This window comes from Bos javanicus, chromosome 10 (assembly GCF_032452875.1).
Source record: "Bos javanicus breed banteng chromosome 10, ARS-OSU_banteng_1.0, whole genome shotgun sequence".
Classification (NCBI taxonomy): domain Eukaryota; kingdom Metazoa; phylum Chordata; class Mammalia; order Artiodactyla; family Bovidae; genus Bos; species Bos javanicus.
In genome coordinates this window covers 27488039-27503985 of record NC_083877.1, presented here as the reverse complement: position 1 = coordinate 27503985, position 15947 = coordinate 27488039, and the positions used below count along the sequence as shown (strand labels likewise).

The window sequence follows — 15947 nt, the reverse complement described above, 5'->3', positions numbered from 1 at the left end:
AGGATTCCCTGCTTCCATTGCTTCTTTCCTCCAGTTGCCCTATCACAGTAGTGGGTAGAGTATCTGCCTTAATAACTAGCCTCATCATCAATTCCTTGCACACTCTCTGTCATTGACTTCCTGTAATTATTTAATGTCTTGAATAACTGAGATTAGTTCTCAATGTCAGGCAGAAACTAATCTGTACCAGTCTTTCTTCTCTTTTCTGAAACAATGTCTATGAAATAGACAATCTGCATGCTTCACCATTAACCTAGTGAATACCAAAGTTATGTATTTTTAATATTTTACCATTTGATTGAAATGACATTTTAGATCCCATGTTCATATATTGTACTATTTACCATGTCTTAAAAGTATATACAGTGTTATATTTGCTATGCTGTCTTTTTTAATCTTTGGAATTACCTTTTCCCACTCTTCTCATATTTTAGAGATCTATTCCACTTCTGTGACCTACATCACACAATGCCTGATGTATATTTATATATGTGTTTGATAAAGATTGACTTTGTACAACATTGGTCTTTTACGAGACCTAGTATATAGAAGCAAATTCATTTTAAATTAACAAAATGAATAAGTGAGGAGATAAGAATGGGAAAAGAACATTATTAAGACTTCAGTCTTGAATAACCATTTGACTTTATTATATGCCTAAACTGCTTCTTTTTTTTCACTTGTACAGTCAAAGTGAAAGTCATAACTAAAGAATTTAATATGCCAAATGAAAAAGACAGTTTGGAGAAAATTATATTTTCCTTAGCAGCTGATATTGCATACTTTGGCTTCCTTGTCTCAGCAGATCAATACATATTTGCTCCTGGATGGACCCAGCCTTCAGAAATCCCTTGAAGCACCTGCTCTTGCCCTTTCTTCCTACTTGCCCCACTTTTAACCATAAAGACAAGAGAAACATCCACTGTTAGGGAAAAGTTAACTTTTTTAATGTGAGAAATTGAAATTTATGGCTTTGGATTATTGGGATGGCAGTAGTGAAAAGGTCACAACCTGATGAGAGCACTAAGCTTCTTCCTGCAACCTTAGGCTCTCCGGTTAATACATTCCTTGAGAAGTAAAAGTATTTGGGAAATGTTCTTAATTGATTGGGTGCAAGTGTAGGCATAAATAAGGTCTAGTTTAAATATTAATAATTAAGAATAATGAAGGATTCAGAATATCAGGAATAATTATTTATACTTAATAACCACTTAGGGCTTCCCAGGTGGCACTAGTGGTAAAGAACCCACCTGTCAATGCAGGAGACATAAAAGACTTGGGTTCAATCCCTGGGTGGGGAAGATCCCTTGGAGGAGGGCATGGCAACCCATTCCAGTATTCTTACCTGGAGAATCCCATGGACAGAGGAGTCTGGAGTGCTACAGTCCATAGGATTTCAGAGTCAGAACTGACGGAAGCAACTGACCACGCACGCATATGTGCTAGGTTATGAGGTAGATATGTTTACATACATATCATATATTTCTCACAACAACCTACAAGGGAGGTATTATTATCTCAATGAGAAATAGTGAGAAAACTGAATCTCAGATAAAGTAACTTTTCCATGCTCACACAGCAAATTTGCAGCTGAGCTTCAACTAAAATATAAAAGACTAATGCCAAAGTCCAAGCTATTAACCATTCCACTATAATGCATGAAAAGAAATCTGTGAATTTTTGCATTTTTGGACTGAGGAAATTAAGAGATGAATGTTTGAAAATGATTTCTGGACTTTTTAATATGAACATATAGCCATGTGATAAATCCACCACATAGAAGAACCACACCTTTGAAAATAACAATACTGTGACCGTAATAGCAGATGCTGCCCAGACAGAGAGCCCTCCTGGGATGGTAGAATATAAAAACATACATGGGGGAGAATTTTATGTGCTTGTTGTCTATTGTCCTGTACACCTTTTTCTGCTTAGTATGTGATAGACTCCTCAAGTCATAATAAGAGTTGAATTTTTTTACTGTGAATTAAATGTATATATCATTGTGCAGCGTGAAGGCAACCTGCCATTCATTATCAAGTGTGGTTTTCACAGAAACTCTGTGAGCCTGACTGGGCAGGTAATAGAACCATCTGCCTTCCTTAAATGCAACCCAATGTTGCAAAGTCAGGAGCAGCCCTGAATCAATGAATTAAAGGTGAGAGGGTGATGTTCTCCTTAACTGACTTGGGTTCTCAGAAATAGAGGCATGGTATTTCACATTCTCTGAACCCTTATGTGTTCTCTCTGTTCTCCTCTTGCTTCTTTTTTTTGTTTGTTTTTGTCATTGTGCATATATTTTCTAATTTCTCCTCTATCCAATCTTTAAGATTTTATTTTGAATTTTATTTTAAAATTTTATTTAAAATTTATTTTATTTATTTTAATAATAAACTTTATTTTATTTTAGTTTAAAATTTTATTTTAAATTCTCCTCTATCCAATCTTTAAGAATTTATTTTAAATTCATTCTTTCTCTCTATTTTATTTTTCTATGCACCCATAAACTTTTGGAAAACAGGTTGAGTGCTGGCTATTGGTTTGGAGATGAATGCTAGCTAATCCCCAACGAGAAATGTGTTGTAAAGCTATAGGTGTCTTCTCACTGGAAGTCTAATGGTCTTGTCTACTCTAAGTTTTTAAGTAAGAAACTTTCCCTTAAGTGTATTTAAACTATTGAAAAAAATGATGGGGAGAATCAAGAATAATAAAGATGGAACGACTTTAATACAGCCTTGGGTTATTAATGCCTGTGTGCTCAGTTGCTCAGTCGTGTCTAACTCTTTGTGACCCTATGCACTTTTGCCTGCCAGACTTCTCTGTTCGTGGGATTTCCTGTGCAAGAATACTAAAGTGGGTTGTCATTTCCTCTTCCAGGGGCTCTTCCTAACCCAAGGATAGAAGCCAGGTCTCCTGCATCTCCTGCATTGGCAGGCAGATACTTTACTACTGAATCACCCATAACCTCTCAATCGAGAACTGTCTTTTGATTTTCTATGTGTCTGAGTATATACCATGAACTGTATACATGTGAATAATGGTGCTTGTTTGTGTGCTGAATCACCTCCGTCTTGTCCAACTCTTTGCACCCTGTGGACTGTAGCATGCCATGCACCTCTGTCCATGGGATTCTTCAGACAAGAATACTGGAGTGGGTTGCCATGCCCTCTTCCAGGGGATATTCTTGAGCCAGGAACTGAACTTGTGTCTTGTTTCTCATGCATTGCAGGCAGACTCTACCCACTGAGCAACCTGGGTAGCCTGTGAATAATGGTAGTTAATATTAAAGAGCATTTTCATATTATGTAATTCAAGATATTTACCAAAATTGGTATATATCTTCCTTCTTGCTTTCAGTAATTCTTCTAGACCCAGATAAGTATCTATGCCCTTGGAGCAGCTTAGCCACCTGGTATTGCTGACAGAAATTATCTTCTATACTTGAATCTCTAGAACACACTTCCGCCACTTCCCCCGCCCCCAACCCAAATCATCAAAGTCTCACTATTCAATTGACATATTGTATTCTGCATTCAGTTCAGTTCAGTCACTCAGTCGTGTCTGACTCTTTGCTACCCCATGAATTGCAGCACGCCAGGCCTCCCTGTCCATCACCAACTCCTGGAGTTCACTCAAACTCACGTCCATTGAGTCGGTGATGCCATCCAGCCATCTTATCCTCTGTTGTCCCCTTCTTCTCCTGCCTTCAATCTTTCCCAGCATCAGGGTCTTTTCCAATGAGAGAGCTCTTCCCATCACGTGGCCAAAGTATTGGAGTTCCAGCTCCAACATCAGAACTTCCAATGAACACTCAGGACTGATATCCTTTAGGATGGACTGGTTGGATCTCCTTGCAGTCCAAGAGTCTTCTCCAACACCACAGTTCAAAAGCATCAATTCTTTGGCACTCAGCTTTCTTTATAGTCCAACTCTCACATCCATACATGACAACTGGAAAAACTATAGCCTTGACTAGATGGTCTTTTGTTGACAAAGTAATGTCTCTGCTTTATAATATGCTGTCTAGGTTGGTCATAACTTTCCTTCCGAGGAGTAAGTGTCTTTTAATTTCATGGCTGCAGTCACCATCTGTAGTGATTTGGGAGCCCAGAAAAACAAAGTCAGCTACTGTTTCCCCATCTATTTCCCATGAAGTGATGGGACCAGATGCCATGATCTTCGTTTTCTGAATGTTGAGCTTTAAGCCAACTTTTTCACTCCCCTCTTTCACTTTCATTGAGAGGCTCTTTAGTTCTTCACTTTCTGCCATAAAGGTGGTGTCATCTGCATATCTGAGGTTATTGATAATTCTCCCTGCAATCTTGATTCCAGCTTGTGCTTCTTCCAGCCTAACGTTTCTCATGATGTACTCTGCATATAAGTTAAATAAGCAGGATGACAATATACAGCCTTGATGAACTCCTTTTCCTATTTGGAACCAGTCTGTTGTTCCACTTCCAGTTCTAACTGTTGCTTCTTGGCCTGCATACAGGTTTCTCAAGAGGCAGATCAGGTGGTCTGGTATTCCCATATCTTTCAGAATATCCCACAGTTTATTGTGATCCACACAGTCAAAGGCTTTGGCATAGTCAATAAAGCAGAAATAGATGGTTTTCTGGAACTCTCTTGCTTTTTTGATGATCCAGCAGATGTTGACAATTTGATCTCTGGTTCCTCTGTCTTTTCTAAAACCAGCTTGAACATCTGGAAGTTCGTGGTTCAGGTATTGCTGAAGCATGGCTTGGAGAATTTTAAACATCACTTTACTAGTGTGTGAGATGAGTGCAATTGTGTGGTAGTTTGAGCATTCTTTGGCATTGCCTTTCTTTGGGATTGGAATGAAAACTGACTTTTTCCAGTCCTGTGGCCACTGCTGAGTTTTCCAAATTTGCTGGCATATTGAGTGCAGCACTTTCACAGCATCATGTTTCGGGATTTGAAATAGCTCCACTGGGATTCCATCACCTCCACTAGCTTTGATTGTAGTGATGCTTCCTAAGCCCCACTTGATTTCACATTCCAGGATGTCTGGCTCTCAGTGAGTGATCACACCATCATGATTATCTGGGTCGTGAAGATCTTTTTTGTACAGTTCTTCTGTGTATTCTTGCCACCTCTTCTTAATATCTTCTGCTTCTGTTATGTCCCTACCATATCTGTACTTCATTTAGCCCATCTCTGCATGAAATGTTCCCTTGGTATCTCTAATTTTCTTGAAGAGATCTCTAGTCTTTCCCATTCTGTTGTTTTCCTCTATTTGCATTGATCGCTGAGGAAGGCTTTCTTATCTCTCCCTGCTATTTTTTGGAACTCTGCATTTAAATGGGTATGTCTTTCCTTTTCTCTTTTGCTTTTTGCCTCCCTTCTTTTCACAGCTATTTGTAAGGCCTCTTCAGACAGCCATATTGCTTTTTTGCATTTCTTTTCCATGGGGATGGTCTTGCTCCCTATCTCCTGTACAATGTCCCGAACCTCCATCCATAGTTCATCAGGCATTCTGTCTATCCGATCAGGTCCCTTAAGTCTATTTCTCACTTCCATTGTATAGTCATAAGGGATTTGATTTAGGTCACACCTGAATGGTCTGGTGGTTTTCTTCACTTTCTCAAATTTCAGTCTGAATTTGGCAATAAGGTGTTCATGGTCTGAGCCACAGTCAGCCCCATGTCTTGTTTCTGCAGACTGTATAGAGCTTCTCCATCTTTGGCTGCAAAGAATATAATCAATCTGATTTTGGTGTCGACCATCTGGTGACGTCCATGTATAGAGTCTTCTCTTGTGTTGTTGGAAGTGGGTGTTTGTTATGACCAGTGCATTTTCTTGGCAAAACTCTATTAGTCTTTGCCCTGCTTCATTCTGTATTCCAAGGCCAAATTTGCCTGTTACTCCAGGTGTTTATTGCCTTCCTACTTTTACATTCCAGTCCCCTATAATGAAAAGGACATCTTTTTTTGGGTATTAGTTCTAAAAGGTCTTGTAGGTCTTCATAGAACCGTTCAACTTTAGCTTCTTCAGCATTACTGGTTGGGGCATAGACTTGGATTACTGTGGTATTGAATGGTTTGCCTTGGAAATGAACAGAGATCATGCTGTCGTTTTGGAGATTGCATCCAAGTACTGCATTTCGGACTCTTTTGTTGACCATGATGGCCACTCCATTTCTTCTGAGGGATTCCTGCCTGCAGTAGTAGATATAATGGTCATCTGAGTTAAATTCACCCATTCCAGTCCATTTCAGTTCGCTGATTCCTAGAATGTCAACATTCACTCTTGCCATCTTTTGTTTGACCACTTCCAATTTGCCTTGATTCATGGACCTGACATTCCAGGTTCCTATGCAATATTGCTCTTTACAGCATCAGACCTTGCTTCTATCACCAGTCACATCCACAGCTGGGTATTCTTTTTGCTTTGGCTCCATCCTTTCATTCTTTCTTGAGTTATTTCTCCACTGATCTCCAGTAGCATATTGGGTACCTACTGACCTGGGGAGTTTCTGTTTCAGTAATGTTAATAATGGGCAGTGTATGAATACCTCTGGTTAGTTTTGATTTTCACCAACAAAAATGATTATTTATTTATTTTTTTGGTTAACTTGATCATTTTCTCTAGAGTCAATCTTTCTAGAATAAGAATCAACAGACCTAGCTTTTGGTTTCCAGTTCTTCCAGTTATGTAAACCTGGATGTGGCCTCGTGTTTTTCATGTGAATGATAACCATCTTGGACAAAATGGCCCATATATAATTCCACAATAGCTTTTCATCTCATAATACTGAGAACATGTGCTTTTCGTCACCAAAACCTTGGTCCTTTTTCAGTAATTACTGAGTTTCTTGTCTTCCCCCCATCTTGTGCCTCCACTACCTTCCTCTGCATGTCTATCCCATAAATCTTATCCCCTGGTGACTCTCTCCAACTTGATGAGCAGCAGAAATTGGTTGCTCCCTGCACCCTACTCCAAGCCTCAGGTTTCTGGTAACAGAAAGTGTGCACGTTAAGACTGTGGACCATTGGATTTGGAGATGATAGTGTAGTTAATATATGTAGATGAGAATAGAAAGACATTCATCCCAATGATGCTGACCCAGAATTGGAGTCAGAATATAGTGACAGAGTCAGTTGTGTAGTCTGTGATGAAAGAGGGCACCAGTCAGATGGCCCTTTGAGTGAGAAGGTCTGAAGTTGTACCTAAAAAATGAAAGATATCAGTATACCTGTTCTACTGCATTTCATTAAGTCCTAGATAAATTAACCTGTAGCAGATGTTTTCAGGGACTGCTCTATTCTAGAAGGAGTGGTTGAGACGGGTGTCTGCACACAGAGAAACACAACACCATTGTCTGCTTACCCTCCACCTCACATATAAATACTATATGCATTAAAGAACTAACTAACTTTGTATATTATGATTTAAGATCAAGAAGGAATCTCATCTGCCCTCCTATAATGGGACTTATTAGTGTTTGATATTCCTCATATTTTATAATTATAAATAAAAAATATAAAATACAAATTGCCTTGAAGATAAAATACCTGACTAGATTTCAAAGTAAAATTAAGCAGGATAATATCAGCTATCTGAATAGGTTATCATGCAGGTGATAATACTTTAAAGCATAAGGGGGTATCAGTGAACATAAGAGATGACATTAAGGGAAAGCTGAGACACCGATGAATTACTACTTAATATCTCAACTATTCCAAGTGCTGACTTCAATACCTTCACATGTATGAACAGAAAAATGCTTTCAGAGATATTTTACATCATCTGTGGCTGCTTTAGAAATTTCTGCCTTAGCAGAAATTGCAGAAATTCCCCAAATATACATTTATTAGGTCTAGAGAAAGCTTTTCCCACCTAGCTGCTGTAGGCTCCATTATGAAAGTCTTACTGAGTTTTGAGTCCAGTTTAGGGATTTTGTAGTCATGAAAAATTATGTGGAAACTAGAGGCACCCAGAATAGCCATGGCCATGATAAAATGTGATGGAAACAGTGGTTGTTTTATTTCTTATTGAAGTCCACATACTTCCCCTGCTTTACTATACTTGTGGGACCTCCAGTTTTACATACCACATTCTCTTTATTTTGTCTCAATCTACAGCTTATCCTGAGATAGGGATAAAAGACAGGAGACTATCAGTTCATGTCTCATGTAACTTTCAATCCAGGTGACAATCGACCAGTGAATCATGTTTTCCTCTCATCACTACTTTTTGTCAGTGAATTGTGAGAAAAGTGGATTGTGAGAATATATATAAAAACATGATGGAATATTTTGGAAATGAGGAATAGTCAATATCAAAGGTGAAATTTAAAATCTTTACTTATTGGCTATGTCAGATCTTAGTTCTAGCACGTGGGATCTTTGATGCATTATGTGGGATCTTTTGTTGAGATGCACAGACTCTATAGGTGTGACTGCAGAGCACTGGCTCAGTTGCTCCGAGGTATGTGGGATCTTAGTTCCCCAAGCAGGGGTCAAACCCCTGTTCCCTGCATGACAAGGTGTACATCTGACCAGAGGACCACTAGGGAAGTCCCCAGAAGTGATATAAACAGCTGATGAATTCCATGGACACATTGGAATCTTTTGTATTTGCCTACTCTTAATTTAAGAACAGAATGTTGAAGTGAGAGTATTTGTGATGATAGGTTTGAAGTACATTGCAGCTCAAACATTGTGATGATACTACGTTGATTGTTGTCTTTTTGCATGTGTATTTGAGGAATTGGATAGTTATATACTTTTCATTCATTATGAGAATACTGAAATCAGAAATTATCATCTCCATAATCACACTTTCCTCTTCATTTTCATATTTATCAGTATTTCAGTGGCAGCCCTGTTGGCTGGATCGATGGATGGAGGGAATCACTCGGTGTCTGAGTTTGTGTTTCTGGGACTCACTCATTCTTGGGGGATCCAGCTGCTCCTCCTGGTGTTCTCCTCTGTGCTCTATGTAGGAAGCATGGCTGGAAACATCCTCATTGTGTTTTCTGTGACTACTGATCCTCACTTACATTCCCCCATGTACTTCCTACTGGCCAGCCTCTCCTTCATTGACTTGGGAGCCTGCTCTGTCACTTCTCCCAAGATGATCTATGACCTTTTCAGAAAGCGTAAAGTCATTTCTTTTGGAGGCTGCATTGCTCAGATCTTCTTCATCCATGTCATTGGTGGGGTGGAGATGGTGCTGCTCATAGCCATGGCCTTTGACAGATATGTTGCCATATGTAAGCCTCTCCACTATCTGAGCATCATGAGCCCAAGGATGTGCATTTTGTTTCTGGCTGCTGCCTGGGCCCTTGGTGTCAGCCACTCACTGTTCCAGCTAGCATTTATTGTTAATTTGCCCTTCTGTGGTCCGAATGTATTGGACAGCTTTTACTGTGATCTTCCTCGGCTCCTCAGACTGGCCTGTACAGATACTTACAGACTTCAGTTCATGGTCACTGTCAATAGCGGGTTTATTTGTGTTAGTTCCTTCTTTATACTCCTCATCTCCTATATGTTCATCCTGTTAACTGTTTGGAAACGCTCCTCAGGTGGTTCACCCAAGGCCCTCTCCACTTTGTCAGCTCACATCACTGTGGTTATTTTGTTTTTTGGTCCAATCATGTTTATCTATACTTGGCCACACCCCAATTCCCAAATGGACAAGTTTCTTGCTCTTTCTGATGCTGTTCTCACTCCTTTTTTAAATCCAGTCATCTACACATTCAGGAATAAAGAGATGAAGGTAGCAATGAAGAGAGCTTTCAGACCATTCATGAGTTTTAAGATTTCATAAATGATATTAAAAGGATTTTATCCTGATCATTATGTTGCCTGTATCTGGTATTATGAAATTAGCTCTTTCTAGTTCATTAGCTCTGAGTGTTACCACACTCTATAAGACTGCTTCTCTTCCCTAAAGAGAATAAACATTCAGACAAATAAAACCTTAATTCAAAATTTATGTTTATTTATATGGGATTACACATATATGTTCTAATTATAATCATTTCTTTCTAGCTAGTTTCTTTACTTCTCTTTTCTTTCAAAATTTTAAACTGATAATTGTTTCAATTTGTCCATATATTTACTCATAATCTACATCTTGAAGTAACCAAGATGCTAATTATTCCATTGATAATCTCCACATTTACCAAGAATGGGTCTTTTTCTCATTCCTTTGGTGAGTTGGATAATACTCACATGTCATCCAAGTCCTTCAGGTTTATTATATCAGTTATCTCTTTGTAATTTTGATGATATAGATATCTTCTTCAGCAGGAAAATTTTCTGTTAAGATTCTCCCTCAACAAGTTACAAAGTATCTGATTCCAGGCTAAGGAAATACCAGTCTCTCTGGCCTCATTGTCTTCTGCCTTTCTGCCTCTTTTCTCACTACTCTTTCTCTTAATTACCAATATTTTTTATTGGTGACATAAACCCTGTTGGGAAGATTTTTGAAAGCCTAAACAAATGACACTACTGGTTTCCTACTGTTCACATATAGGTATATTCATGAACCAATTATTCATTCTTTTATCTGTCTCCTAAAACCATTCATTTCTCTTTATATATGGCATTGTATTTATTCTGTATCTGGGGTTGTTTCTAAGAATACGTTGAAGCACCTCAAGATGTATGGCCTGGAGGAGATAGAGATATGAATCAAATATTTTCAACGCAAATTTATAGAACATTTTGTAGTGCACTGTAAAAATCCAACATTAGTTTCCAGTGCTTGCCAAAGTGTCATACGTCCAGTATAGCCTATTTTTTCCATTTGTGTGCTGTGTGCTAAGTCACTCAGTTGTGCCCAACTCTTTGTGACCCCATGGACTGTATAGATTGCCAGGCTCCTCTGTCCATGGGATTCTTCAGGCAAGAATACTGGAATGGATTGCCATGCCCTCCTCCAGGGGATCTTCCTGACCTAGGGATCAAACCCACGTTCCTTAAGTCTCCTGCATTGGCAGACACTTTCTTCACCACTAGAACCACATGGGAAGCCCCAACATCCAGTCCAGATTCCTTCAAACCTACTCTGTACACAGGGATCCAAGTGATAGTCATAAATATCTAGTCTGTTCATATTGCCTTCCTTGGAGGAAGATTTTAAGTTTTCCTTGCCTTCTCATTCTCCTAGAAAGAGTATCCCACTACTTATTTCAGCCTCATCCTGTATAAATCTCCTCTCATTTTCTCTCAGTGTAGTTCCAGGTTTCACTCCCAGTGCCCACTCTGGCCTCAAGGGGAAGCACAGATTGTTTCCCCTTCAGGGAATCTTTTGTCTTCCATTCTTAGTCAACATCTATTTATCATTTAGATTTTAGCTCCAGTTGCGTCTTCAGGAAATCTTTACTGACTTTGTTGCTTACATCAAATCCTCTATTACAATATGACAGTGTAACTTTCATGTTTGCAATTTTGCATTTGTTTCTGTGGTTGTTTAACTAATATCTGCCTCTGCCTCTAGTATATAAAACCTCAAGATGGGAGAACTATCAATCAATTGCACTGGGCACACTCCTGGCAATGGGGTAGTCAATAAATATTAAGATAACTTAATGAATTAATTTTATGCATCCTTTTATGTAATACTTTTATGTATTAAAATTTCTCTCTATATGATGTTTTATTTCTTTTTGTGTGTGTTTTCTTTTAATAACTTTGAAAGTTTATAGTTTTTTTTAATTTATTTATTTTAATTGGAGGTTAATTAGTTTACAATATTGTATTGGTTTTGGCATACATCAACATGAATCTGCCACAGGTATACACGTGTTCCCTATCCTGAACCCCCCTCCCACCACCCTCCCCATACCATCCCTCTTGGTCATCCCAGTGCACCATCCCCAAGCATCCTGTATCATGCATCCAACCTGGACTGCTGATTCGTTTCACATATGATAATATACATGTTTCAATGCCATTCTCCCAAATCAACCCACTCTATCCCTCTCCCACAGAGTCCAAAAGACTGTTCTATACATCTCTGTCTCTTTTGCTGTCTCACATACAGGGTTATCATTACCATCTTTCTAAATTCCATATATATGTGTTAGTATACCACCCTTATGGCAGAAAGTGAAGAGGAACTAAAAAGCCTCCTGATGAAAGTGAAAGTGGAAAGTAAAAAAGTTGGCTTAAAGCTCAACATTCAGAAAACGAAGATCATGGCATCTGGTCCCATCACTTTATGGGAAATAGATGGGGAAACAGTGGAAACAGTGGCAGACTTTATTTTTTTGGGCTCCAAAATCACTGCAGATGGTGACTGCAGCCATGAAATTAAAAGATACTTACTCCTTGGAAGGAAAGTTATGACCAACCTAGATAGCATATTGAAAAGCAGAGACATTACTTTGCCAACAAAGGTCTGTCTAGTCAAGGCTATGGTTTTTCCAGTGGTCCTGTATGGATGTGAAAGTTGGACTGTGAAGAAGGCTGAGCGCAGAAGAACTGATGCTTTTGAACTATGGTGTTGGAGAAGACTCTTGAGAGTCCCTTGGACTGCAAGGGGATCCAACCAGTCCATTCTAAAGGATTTCAGCCCTGGGATTTCTTTGGAAGGAATGATGCTGAAGCTGAAACTCCAGTACTTTGGCCACCTCATGCGAAGAGTTGAATCATTGGAAAAGACTCTGATGCTGGGAGGGATTGGGGGCAGGAGTAGAAGGGGACGACAGAGGATGAGATGGCTGGATGGCATCACTGACTCGATGGATGTGAGTCTGAGTGAACTCTGGGTGTTGGTGATGGAGGCCTAGGGTGCTGCGATTCATGGGGTCGCAGAGTCGGACACGACTGAGCGACTGAACTGAACTGAACTGAACTGAATACTGTACTGGTGTTTTTCTTTCTGGCTTACTTCACCCTATATAATAGGCTCCAGTTTCACCCACCTCATTAGAACTGATTCAAATGTATTCTTTTTAATGGCTGAGTAATACTCCATTGTGTATATGTACTACAGCTTTCTTATCTATTCATCTGCTAATGGACAGCTAAGTTGCTTCCATATCCAGGCTATTATAAACAGTGCTGTGATGAACATGTCTCTTTCCATTCTGGTTTCCTCAGTGTGTATGCCCAGTAATGGGATTGCTGGAACATAAGGCAGTTCTGTTTCCAGTTTTAAAAGGAATCTCCATACGGTTCTCCATAGTGGCTGTACTAGTTTGCATTCCCACCAACAGTGTAAGAGGGTTCCCTTTTCTCCACACTCTCTCCAGCATTTATTGCTTGTAGACTTTTGGATCGCAGCCATTCTGACTGGCGTGAAATGGTACCTCATTGTGGTTTTGATTTGCATTTCTCTGAGGGTGATGTTGAGCATCTTTTCATGTGTTTGTTAGCCATCTGTATGTCTTCTTTGGAGAAATGTCTGTTTAGTTCTTTGGCCCATTTTTTGATTGGGTCACTTATTTTTCTGAAATTGAGCTGTAGGAGTTGCTTGTATATTTTTGAGATTAGTTGTTTGTCAGTTGCTTCATTTGCTATTATTTTCTCCCATTCTGAAGGCTGTCTTTTCACCTAGCTTATAGTTTCCTTTGATGTGCAGAAGCTTTTAATTTTAATTAGATCCCATTTGTTTATTTTTCCTTTTATTTCCAGTATTCTGGGAGGTGGGTCATAGAGGATCCTGCTGTGATTTATGTCGGAGAGTGTTTTGCCTATGTTCTCCTCTAGGAATTTTATAGTTTCTGCTCTTAAATTTAGATCTTTAATCCATTTTGAGTTTATTTTAAACTTCCAAACTCATTCTGTGAGGCTACCATCACCCTAATACCAAAACCTGACAAAGATGACACATACACACACACACACACACACACAAAAACTACAGGCCAATATCACAGATGAACATAGATGCAAAAATCCTTAACAAAATTCTAGCAATCAGAATCCAACAACACATTAAAAAGATCATACATCATGACCAAGTGGGCTTTATCCCAGGGATGCAAGGATTCTTCAATATCTGCAAATCAATCAAGGTAATACACCACATTAACAAACTGAAAAATAAGAGCCATATTATTATCTCAATAGATACAGAGAAAGCCTTTGACAAAATTCAACATCCATTTATGATAAAAACTCTCCAGAAAGCAGGAATAGAAGGAACATTTCTCACCATAATAAAAGCTATATATGACAAACCCACAGCAAACATTATCCTCAATGGTGAAAAATTGAAAGCATTTCCTCTACAGTCAGGAACAAGACAAGGGTGCCCATTCTCACCACTTCTATTCAACATAGTTTTGGAAGTTTTGGCCACAGCAATCAGAGCAGAAAAAGAAATAAAAGGAATCCAAATTTGAAAAGAAGAAGTAAAACTCTCACTGTTTGCAGATGACATGATCCTCTACATAGAAAACCCTAAAGACTCCACCAGAAAATTACTAAAACTAATCAATGAATGTAGTAAAGTTGCAGGATATAAAATAAACACACAGAAATACTTTGCATTCCTATATACTATTAATGAGAAAATAGAGAAATTAAGGAAACAATTCCATTCACAATTGCAATGAAAAGAATAAAATACTTAGGAATATATCTACCTAAGAAACAAAAGACCTATATATGGAAAACTATAAAACACTGGTGAAAGAAATCAAAGAGGACAAAAATAGATGGAGAAATATACCATGTTCATGGATCGGAAGAATCAATATAGTGAAAATGAGTATACTACCCAAAGTAATCTATAGATTCAATGCAATCCCTCTCAAGCTACCAACAGTATTTTTCATAGAGCTAGAACAAATAATTTCAAAATTTGTATGGAAATACAAAAAACCTCAAATAGCCAAAGCAATCTTGAGAAAGAAGAATGGAACTGGAGAAATCAACCTGCCTGACTTCAGGCTCTACTACAAAGCCACAGTCATCAAGACAGTATGGTACTGGCCCAAAGACAGAAATATAGACCACTGGAACAAAATAGAAAGCCCAGAGATAAACCCATGCACCTATGGACACCTTATCTTTGACAAAGGAGGCAAGAATATACAATGGAGAAAAGACAATCTCTTTAACAAGTGATGTGGGAAAACCAGTCAACCACTTGTAAAAGAATGAAACTAGAACACTTTCTAACACCATACACTTAGTTTTAATTACTCATTGTATATAACATAGGTAATGCTGTAATTTTGTGTTACCTCAAATTTAGTACCCATTGACTCCTCACTGTGGGCTTTTGTGGCTCAGATTGTAAAGAATCTACCTGCAATGCCGGAGACCCAGGTTCAATCACTGGGTTGGAAAGAAGGAAATGGAGAAGGAAATGGCTCCTCACTATAGTAGAAATTAGTATACATGCCTTTTATCTTTTACCCACCCCCTATCTTTTCCCCCTTCATCACTCAATTTTATTTGATAACTTAATTCTTAGTTCTTTTAATCATTACCTCTATACTTTAAAATAATAATTAATCACCCTTAAAGTAATTTTGAATCCCTCCTACTGTGAAAGATAAAGAAATCATAATATTTCAGTAGAAATATTTTTGTTTTTAATTTTTTTACTAATATAATTATTCTTTTTTAAAATATATTTTCCAGTTTTATTGATATATAACTGACATGTAACTAATTACTCTTTATAGTGTTATAGTTTTTAACACATGGATTCTATTCTTTAACCATAGTCCTCAGGATTCCCAGGACTGTTTAATATTAAACTTCATAATTTACTATTACCATGTTATATCTGTTCAGGTTTTGAATAGTGAAGTTCATTCTCTGTTTTCTTCAGTAAGGCCTCATGAGAACTTTGTTTCCTAAACTTTTTTTTTTTTTTTTAAGTTTCTTTATTTTGTGCACATGAAGTTTGATAACCAGTTGGATTTGCCTTAATGTGACCCATGCTATATTTTTTTACCCCTGGTTTCTGATAAGCTCTTTAGTCTGTAAATTCAATGCTTCTTTTGTTTT

General features: G+C 38.2%; 1 protein-coding gene across 1 annotated transcript; it reads left to right on the top strand.

Moving 5' to 3' along the window:
• Positions 1-8862: 8862 nt before the first annotated feature.
• Positions 8863-9795, top strand: LOC133255402 (olfactory receptor 4F3/4F16/4F29-like). The gene has a single exon (XM_061429857.1). The coding sequence runs from the start codon at positions 8863-8865 to the stop codon at positions 9793-9795; it is 933 nt and encodes a 310-aa protein (XP_061285841.1).
• Positions 9796-15947: the final 6152 nt, after the last annotated feature.